This window comes from Lathyrus oleraceus, unplaced genomic scaffold (assembly GCF_024323335.1).
Source record: "Lathyrus oleraceus cultivar Zhongwan6 unplaced genomic scaffold, CAAS_Psat_ZW6_1.0 chrUn0529, whole genome shotgun sequence".
Lineage (NCBI taxonomy): Eukaryota > Viridiplantae > Streptophyta > Magnoliopsida > Fabales > Fabaceae > Lathyrus > Lathyrus oleraceus.
The window spans coordinates 27,621-38,263 of NW_026112920.1; the positions used below are offsets into that span (position 1 = coordinate 27,621).

Genomic DNA, 10,643 nt, shown 5'->3' on the forward strand with positions numbered 1-10,643 from the left:
ATTTCAGGCTAAGGGCGTTATTTGAAACCAGGCGCTTAAAATGGAGTTCAGTGTTGCAATCTGGACAGTTGTTCAGTGATGCTTCGATGAAATTCATCAGACATGAAGCTGCCAAAGCAAACACACATGTGGTTACGGTCTTTGACCGAAGTAAAGGTTGGTTTAGTGTTGTCGAGTCCATGGATCACAATGAGGGCATGCCGATGGGACAGTACAGAGTCGAAATAGATAGAGGTTAGTGCGACTGCAGAAAGTTCCAAGCCTTTCGTACCCCCGCTCCCATGTCCTTGCGGCATGCTCAAAGGTTCGAAGGGATCCATCATACTTGTTATCTGAAGTTTACAAAATCGTCAGTCTTTCAAATGTTTATAAAATTAGTTTTTTCGTAGTGGAAAAAGAGGATTATTGGCCAGAATATCAAGGGGACATCGTCTGGCACAACGAAGTTATGCGAAGGAAGAAAAAGGGTCGCCCAAACAGCATCCGAATTCGAACCGAAATGGATACTGCGAACAAAATGGTTAGAATATGTAGTTCATGCCGTCAACTAGGTCACAATCGTAATAACTGTCCTAGTGTTAGAATGAGCACAACCAGATAAATTTACATGTACCTCTATTGCAATATATGAAAAATTAAATTTATTTCATATTAGACGTCTGTCACGAAAGTACCATTGCATAAACAGTAACACATATAATTATAACAAATACAAGAACTATGCAATTACAACCTACGAGCGTCTTGGTCTGTCTTAATATCCACCAATTCGCGTAATTCTCCGTGTTGGTTGAACGTGGACACAAGCCATTGTATTCTTCTAATCCGTTCACCCTCTCCAATTTCTCCCTCTAACCAACTGTACAACGTCCGATTAAGACGTTCAAACATATTTGTGTTCCAAAGTCGAATCTGTACCGGAGCCGCAACGGCAGAAAATATTACATCAGCACTTTGTTTTTGAATGTATGCAGACATTGTTGAAACAGGGAAAATTGAAATTGATGGTGGTTGAATTGTATTAGGAGATGAGTTTGAGTGAAAAATATTGCATCCAATGCGTGGTATTTATAGAGACGGACAAAACATGTGGGCGCTTGAGGGATTGACGCCCACATGACCATCACATGCAGCCAGATGAATTAGCGCCCACACAACCAAATGCACCTAGGCGCCACTAGCATTGACGCCTCCTCATGAGGCCCAATGCAGGCGCCACTAGTATTGGCGCCTCCTCATGAGGAGCGCAATGCATGCGCCAATGCTAGTGGCGCCTCCTCGTGAGGAGCGCAATGCATGCGCCAATGCTATTGACGCCTCCTCTTTATGCATTGGGGGTGCCCCAGTTCATCTGACGCATCCTCTACCAAACCTGGTTATTTTGATAATTTTTTTAAATAATTAGTTATTTTGAAAAAAAATAAAAATAATTATTATTTTGAAAAAAAATTCCAAACTTTTACCTACTTCCTCTTCAAGAACACCCATATTAATCCTATTTGAATCTGCTCAAACTTCAACAAAATTCAAGAAACCGATATCCTGAATTTCACAAAACTCCCAATATCTTTATATCTGAGTACAATTATCGTACTATGTAATCAAGCTTCATGTTAATCCTATTCATAGAGGATATGAACTCTACTATTTTCATTAACTTGTGCCATAAGACAATGATTCAATTAGTAAAAAATATGAGCATACAAAAGTATATAGACAATCATGAATATGGTATCTATCGGTTATATATAACTGTCAACTGAATATGGTTTCAGAGTTATAGATATATCCAAAACCAACAATGCTTAAAACCAACAGTACAACAGTAACAATTGACCCCAAACTCCATATAATATAACTATACTTAATCCGATTCAAAGCCATAATTCAGAAAGAAAGGAAATAGCATAACAATAACCAATTTCTTTTTCTACATATCATTACAATGACATTCAAGATTAGCCCATGGTTCAAAAAGTTACAGAATAATTAAACCTATAATTTAAAGCCTAGTGTCGAGGGTGAGGCACAAATTGGTATTATTCTCCAGCTCAGCCAAGTGATTATGCATGAAAAGGATACCACATTTTCTCTGGGAGAAGCAATTTAAGCATTCTAAGAGAAACTTGAGAAATACTCATCAATCTGCATAAAAATGCTCAGTAGACATCAAAGAGTAAAGGTAATCAGAAGAACTGTTACCCATGGTTTTAAACTGCTTTCCACAAGAACGGCGACAGTAATTGTGACTACAAGTCTACAACCTATGCTTTTCAAGATCTCAACAACCACATCAAATCCAGCTATATCTGACTACAATATTCTACATATCAAATATCATAACATAACCACCACAACTGTAATTAAAAACCTTACTTATATGATAACAAGATGTGCATAAAGTAAACCAGGGTGTTACAATTTGATTACATTACATGTTTTAACTGAACCAAAATAAAAAACATAACGAACAGGCTTTTCCTTTCTGTTTTACAGGTAAACCGAATGCTAAATTAAGCCGATAAATAAGAGACTCGTCTGTCATCATTCATTAACTATGAAAATATGGAATACACAAAAATGCTCATCACCAATTCACCACCACTATCACTAATTACTACCACAATAACTAATAACTAACATGTGCTTGTGATCAAAACCATAAACACATCCAACCAAGCCAACAACATATAAACAATTTCATCAATTACACCATATCTTGATAAAAACAAAAAATTGCCATTTAGATCTATGAAACACTGGCACATATATAGACACGACACACAGGACTAGTTGAATAATGCGGTAATGCGGAATACCAAACACACACCTTCAATCTGAAGTGTCAATGCTACATAGTCATGATCAATCATCATCATCATGATCACTCTCATCACTGAAATACCCAGCTTTCTTCCCTTTCTTCTTCGTCTTGTTGTTGTCCAAACCCTCATCATCATTTCTGTTTCTCCCCAGCAACCTTTCACCCGCTTCATCATCCACAACAGAAGCCCAATTATCGTCAAACTGCTCCGCAGCAATCTGACCACCCTCCTCCTCCTCCTCATCACCTTCCTCCTCCCCATCCCTATCCCTCAGCCCACTAAATCCCCGTCGCGGCTTCTTAGGCTGAGGCCGCGGCCTCGGCCCCAACTGATTCTTAGGACACTCATACGACAAATGACCATGCCCCCCACACTCATAACACAAAGCAGTCTCAGTATTGTACACGCGCTTCCGAATAAACTCCGGAGCACGTCCATTATCAGCAGCAATAGAAGCAGTTAGAGTCCTTCCATTGAGAATCTTCTTATTCATCTCCGCCACGGCGCGTTGGGCGTCATTACGAGAAACGAATTGGACAAACGCGACACCGCGGCTTAGGCGCGTGTGACGGTCTTTGAGAACGGTTACACGCGCGATGCGGCCGAAAGTAGAGAAGAGCGTATGGAGATCGGAGTTTGTTAGGGAGTAATCTAGATTAGAAACGTATAGCGTCGATTTTGATGGTGCTAAGGGTTCACCTGTTCCTCCTATTGATGATCCTTTGTTGTTCGGTTTTGATTGGGGTTGATTACTGGATGTGGTGCCGGTGGTGGTGTTGGGGGTTGAGGACGAAGCGCAGTAGCGGTAGTAGAAAACGTCGTCGTCTTCATCGTTGTCGCTGTGTTTTCGTTTGTGTTTCTTCTTGCTTGACATTTTTTTCGGTTCAGGTTTTTTGTTTCCGGCAACGGCGTTCGGTTTCCGGCGACGGAATTAGTTCTCCGATGCTTCTTTAATCTATAGAGGAAATCTGAGAGTGGAGAGATTCTATAATGCGTTTGAGAAACCCTAGAGAAGTGAAGCGAAACTCCAAGCGGATCTGGACATGGATCCGGATATTTTGGATTGGTTTTATATATGGTTTTATCCATTCTTATTTTTTTATAAGCAGTACTATCCATATGTAAATGGACAACTTGCTCACCGCCAGAGTACTTGTAAAGATAGCATAAAACTAAAAATTATTATGTTTTAATATTTTTTTATTTAATTGGTCAGCCACCCATCTGCATATATAAATTTTAATAATTTTTTGTTAGTATGATGCTAGATTTTTTAAGACAAAAATTTCTAGTTCGTTAGATATACAATTTTATTATATTATTTTAGATTATATTTTAATATCTTAAGATAAATAGAGTTATTGAAATTTAGCAAAAATAGAATAGAGTGAAATAGAAATTTTATTACTTTATTATTTGAATAATTAGCGATAAAAACAAAGTAAGTTTTTGATTCTGCTCATATAAAAGAGAAACAATACTGATGGAAAGTGATGAAAATTTTCATTCTGCTCATATTAAAGGGAACAATACTCGTAGAAAGTGATCAATACTAGTAGAAAGTGATGTAATTTTTTATTCCTCATATCTAAGGGAAACAATGCTAATGAAAAGTGATGAAATGAAATAAAATAGAATAATAAAATTTTATTATACTGGATCTGATTTTAATTAACTCAAACAATGTAATCTTATTCTATTTCATCTCATATCACTTCATATCATCTCATTGCATCAATTTAAGCAAAACCTTAGTCTAATAACTTCAGTTTCACAACATTTAAAAACTCTTATGTAGAATTTGTCCAGAATTGAAGAGGACTCATCTCTTACTAGAAACTCAACAATTAATTTGTTTTCAAAAGTAATGCTTTATTTATACGCTTAGATTATGTTTGGACATCTTAAAATGAAGATATAAGAATAAAAATGAACATAGTGAATCAACAAAATTAGAAGTACATACGATTAAAATGCATCAAAATCGATGACATCTTTTTAAATTTATTGAACTTTTCGCATTAGACTTTTTTCTATTGTATTATTTTTCAACATCATTTAATTTCTAGAACTCATGCATCCTATCCAAAAAAGCAAAGTTCTCACTCAGATGTTTCTTCCTTAAGACGTTCTCTCCATTCTACGAATGTTGGTGGTAGAGGACACCCTCGTTTCAAATAAGCTTGTATAAAATGCATCTTAGTAGCAATCTGTCTAATCAAGACAACCCGGCCATTTAAATTATTTGGAGGGCAACTTAGCAGAGGGAAAACGATTTACGAAAAACTATGTCTTGTAAACTAAACTAAAACTCAGTCATATACATTTGATATAAGATGACTCATTTCAGAAAAATTCATCCACTTTATTGTCGTTGTGGGGACACCAATTTTACTAAGAATCAAAGGATTTTGAATAGCTTGTATTTGTGCATTAGTCATATAGAGTCGCATGTAATTGTCGCACCTCAAAAAAAGATGATAATGCGATCCCTCGCGATAGGACGCGGAAAAAAAAATGTTGTTCGAAACAGAGTCGCCACCGAACTTTATTTATTCCAATGAAGGAATAGGAAAATATCGAGAAAACCTTTAGAAATAAGAATAATGGTCGTCGCAACCATATTCGGGTTCGGGAGTCGATTACGCAAGGGGAAGGTATTAGCACCCCTCACGTCCGTTGTACTCAACGGGAACCTTTTAGTCTGATTTTGCTATTTGACTGTTAATTGACTGTTTATCTGCTTGCTTCGAGTAATTAGAATTGATGATAGATGTGGATGAAGACCTCAGGATGGGGGAAATGGGAGGTTTTTTATTAGTGTGCTCGCGAAGATACAGCAATCTCCTGCCTACGTATCCTTATGGTGCAATAAGGAAATCAGAGCATTCGTAGTTCGGGCTACTACGAATATTGGTTGTGTTTTGTTTTGATGAACGACTGTGTAGGTCGGCGTTCTAACGGCTAAACACTGGCTTGTCTACTCTCGGTGGAGGCTCTAGCACTGGTTTGTTGTGCGCATTAGAAAGGATTGACAGTGTTCTTTTTGAAAGGGTTTTGGTCACGCGGGGGTGACGAGTTGAATTGACGTGTTTGGATTTGATTGGTTTCGATCGCTCGAGGGCGAGAAGTTAGGTTTGATTTGTTGATGATTTGAGGAACGACGAAAGATTGAGCAATATGGTGTACACCAATCGTTCAATTCTTTCGAGGAATAATAAGGCGTGCGCCTTCTATTCCCTTTTCGTTCGAATTGTTTTGAAAGTTTGTTTGTGGATGTTGAATACGCACGGTAGTGAGGCGTACGCCTCCTACTTGCTTATTCAAAGAATAACGAGGCGTACGCCACCTATTCCCTTATCCAAGTTTATTTAACGTGTTTTAGTCGGAAGTCGATAATTTGTGCAATATGGCGTACGCCAATTATCCAAATAATCGAGAGACGGTGAGGCGTACGCCTCCCATCTTTTATCACCCGAGGTTTAAATTGTAAAAAGATATGTTTAGATATTGTATTCGATTTATGAAGATAGCTTGAATTTTGGGTTGGTAGGTTTGGATTTGTCGATGATTTGAGCAAGGTGGCGTACGCCAATTATTCAAATAATCAAGGAGTGGTGAGGCGTACGCCTCCCATTCTCTATTGAAGTTGTATAGTTTATTTTGTAAAATTGGGTTTGATATAAGAGGTGATTTGAGTTTATTCGATTGTGTTTTAAGTTTGATGACAAAAACTCGAGCAATGTGGCGTACGCCAATTATTCGAATAATCGAAAGATAGTGAGGCGTACGCCTCCTATCCTCTTTATTATCATAAATTTAGAATTAAATGTTTTAGAATTTGTAGTTGATTTGGAAAATGATTTGAATATGATGGTTGAAGTTTAGAAATAATTTGAATTTAGAACCTATGTTTGATTTGAAAAATTGATTTGAAATTGTATGATTATTAGGGTTTTAATTGAATGACGAAAATCCGAGCAATATGGCGTACCCAATTATTCGAATAATCGAGAGATAATGAAGCGGATGCTCACTATTCTCCTTTTCATTCAAAGATTAATTATTAAAAATAAAACTTTTAGAATTTATAATTAATTGGTGGAGTGATTTTAATTTTATGGAGTTTTAGGGTTTTAAATGAATGACGAAAATCCGAGCAATATGGCGTACGCCAATTGTTCGAATAGTCGAGAGATAGTGAAGCGGAGGCTTACTATTCTCCTTTTCATTCAAAATTAAATTAAATAATTTTTAAGAGAATACTATTTAAATACGGTGAATTTGAATTTATTTAGAATTAATATACTTTTGGGAAAGACTATTTGGTATTGGACCAACGTCAAACTTATTTATTAGAAAATAAAGTAAATTATTTGTTGACGTTAACCATTAATCCACCATTTAACTAATTATAATATTATAACAAGATAAAAAGAAGAGTTGAAAATAGTAATCGAAACCGAACTAATAAATATTTCTAATATTAGTGTTATCTTAATTTTAATTAAAACAATCAAGAATAGCTCATAAACCAAGTAGACCAAATTGGAATGTTTGGGAAATAAATAAAAAGTTAGGCCCTAAACATTGGATCAAAGAAGGCCCAAGGGACTTAAAGTAGTGTTATTTTCGGGATGGGCCACAAGGCCCAAAATCCTCTCCTACTCAGCCAAGTGGTACCGCCGAGAAGAGAAAAGGTTGGCCTCGGTTTACCTACCGCCACGCGCATCATTGTTCATTGATAACATCATAAAGATTTTGGGAACATAATCTGACAGCACCCAAGTATCTATCATCAATAACATTAATTTACTCTTAATAATATTTTAAAAGAAGAAACAATCACCCCTTAAAGCAAAGAAATAAATCAAAATAATTTTGTCTCTCTCTCTTAAAACGACTCTTCATTCTTTCTGGAAAATATCCTCTCCCTATTAAATCGTGTGCATGGTCCCAATCCAAAACTGCAGAGAGAGAAATTTTTTTGAAAGGAAACCGATGAACACCCTTCGGTGTTCATCCTCAAACAAACCAGGACTCGAACATGAAGTTCAAAACTTCCAACGTGACAAACGACCACAATCCCCTCAAACCTCCAAATCCTCGACGGGATCTAGAAAACAGTAGCGAATCGGAACCTCAAAGGAAAACCTAATCTTAGCTTCTAACCCGTTTTCTATATCACAATCAACAGCAGAAATTAACGAGTCAAAATACAAGGTCAAAGCACTTTAAAGCAAAATAAAAGGGAAAGATTCCGCCGGAGCATCGTAGCCCCGACGAAGACCTGACGGCCATGATTACCTTCGGTGAGTATGTATGACGTTGTCCCTCTTCTTTTGCTTGTTGTTTCAAGTTTCTTCCTTTTCTTTCTATCCTTCTGTATCCACTCCTTGTTTTCTGTCTGATTCTGACTTTCTCCTCTAATTGATTGTCATTTCCTTTTGCACGCGATTGAAGGGGTCAAGCTCTTCAAACCCTGATTTTCAGTGTGAAAATCAGAGTTGAAATACAGAGTTTTAGCGGAGCTTTTCGGTGTAAGGTTCGTTTGGGATTTCAGCAGAGTGACGGTATTTTTCTTCTCTCCTTTTTCAATCGATTAGCTTTCCTTTTTATAGAGTGAAATGAGCTCCCCAAAATCGTGTGTGGATCCTTGGCAGATGGTGCAAAAAGGAATCATTCCGTTAGCATCAAATCTTTCTTTAGATTTTGGTGGGGACCAATGTAAATGTGGTAGGAAACGGATTTGATTGTGGTCCCAAAAAATCTCCAAATGCGTGGCCGTCTTCACTGAATCTCCCATCTAGTTTTTACTGCGGTGAAACCTTCAACAATTGAGGTAAGGAAATTGGTATTTACTGGCATATATTTTAACCTTAATTGATGACTTCTCAACTTCGATTCACAACACTTCTTCCGTTTTTGCTGATGTGAGGACTTAATACATTTAGGTATGAATTGCTGCTCAAGTATTTTCGAATCCTGTGAATCTTTGCCTTTGGTTTATCATAACAATTGTGTGCTTACAAGTCTTATGACCATTAAATTGATGCCATGTTTGATACTTGGTTTGGTATTTGGTAGGTGATCTGAATGATATTCAGGATGCTTGATGATACTTGTATGGATGTTAACCTTGTTGATGGCTGAGCTTGGATTGCTAGTCTGCTGTGTTTTACATGGTGGTAGTCATGATTGCTCCTGTGATTCTATTACCATGAGGTTAGTCATATGCTGAAAACCTGTTAACTTGGAATGTGATGTTGTTAGCTATTGTGTTAGAAGTTTGAATGAAATTTTGCTATGGTAATGATTATTTTTGTTTTGGATACTTTGCTTGTGCGTGAGCTGATTTGTGGGTTGCTATGCTTGGTGATGCAGTAGTGGTTTGTGCAGTTTTTAGATCGTATATTTGATCAAGGTTAGATGGTTTGGTAACAGGTTTCTTCTTGTCATGGTTCAGCATCTGTCATGGTTCTCTGATAATAGGTTCTATTGTAACAGGTTTTTTTTTGAAGCATACCCTGGCACTGTTTTGGTTTGGAGCATTATGGCGTTTAAACCAATCCCGTCTTTAATTGATGATTCATAATGCAATGGTCCTGCCGCTATAGCTAAACCTTATGTCCCAAAAAGGTGAATCTTTAAATGTATCCTCATTTCCAAGTGTAGGCTAAGAGATACTCTCAACTGTGTTTAGCATGTTAGTTTTCTCGATTGTTTAACATCTCTGCTACCGACCAAATCCCTATCCAGTTATTAACATCAACATTCTGGAACTGAATCATCTGTCTTGGAGTTGTTAACCATCCTGCCATTGAAGGACAATCATGTTGCCAAGGTCTGCAACATGGCCTGCTGTGGGAGGAATACTCTGAACTTGCGTCTGTAGCCGTTTTTTGTTTTTTGGGTGTGACGGCTTGTTTTTGCTGTTTTGCCGTTCGGCAGCTTGTGACAGTTTTTCTTCTTTTGATCATAATCTCTTTGGGAAAATCCTTACTCATTGTTTCTTTGAATCCTGCAGGTTTCACTCATGATACCAAGTTTACTGCTTCTGGAAGTGTTTTGGTGAAGAGAGTGCATGGAGTTGTCGTGGTCAACTGTCATGATGTTTTAAGCTTATATACTTTTTTATTGTAATGTCCTCAAGTCTTTAGATCATAGGCCATGGCTGTGTGTAAATCATGAGGTCTACCAATATAACTGTAAACTATGCCCCTTACAAAATTTATTCTCAGAAGGATCGTGCCCATATGGAAAAAGAATGGTTTTGTACATCTAAATTTGTATTTTTTGATCAAAAGTAACATTATTATGAAGTCCATAGAAAACTGTTTCATTTTCTTTCTTATAGGAATTAAAAGACATTGAATCTAAATCCTCAGGAAATTTTCTCAAGTCAGGACCAGGAAATGCAAATCCTAGGCCATCCGTTAAATAGCTCTTTAGACGTGGCCCGAGATGAGTAGAAAAAAATGCTCATTTAATAAGAATGCTCGCCATGAGACGTGATGGACCATAATAATGCACCAATCTTGTAGGTCGGCCAAAAGGACTTGTTGATATGAATCAATTTGTACTTATGAACCAAATGATGCTTTTTATAATCTTGAATTAATGAGACGTGAGCCTTCGAGGCAACCTATGCATGGAGTAGATGATGTCATTGACTACAATGACATGTACCATGCTCAATGAATGAATAACAATAATATGCATCTTAATCCAGTGATCCACTTAATAAACAAAAGCTTCTTTGTGATTATTCTAATCAGTTGATTATAGTGGATTAAATCTGTGTGTATAAGGTGAAAT

General features: G+C 37.0%; 1 protein-coding gene across 1 annotated transcript; it reads right to left on the minus strand.

The window, feature by feature from the left end:
- Positions 1-2,865: 2,865 nt before the first annotated feature.
- Positions 2,866-3,754, minus strand: LOC127114510 (U11/U12 small nuclear ribonucleoprotein 31 kDa protein). The gene has a single exon (XM_051046600.1). It carries the CDS (start codon positions 3,697-3,699, stop codon positions 2,866-2,868), a length of 834 nt encoding a protein of 277 aa, XP_050902557.1. The 5' UTR covers positions 3,700-3,754.
- Between the last annotated feature and the right edge of the window lie 6,889 nt (positions 3,755-10,643).

Excerpts from the sequence above, each read along its gene's own strand:
- LOC127114510 (XM_051046600.1), bottom strand. The coding sequence starts at position 3,699 with ATGTCAAGCAAGAAGAAACACAAACGAAAACACAGCGACAACGATGAA.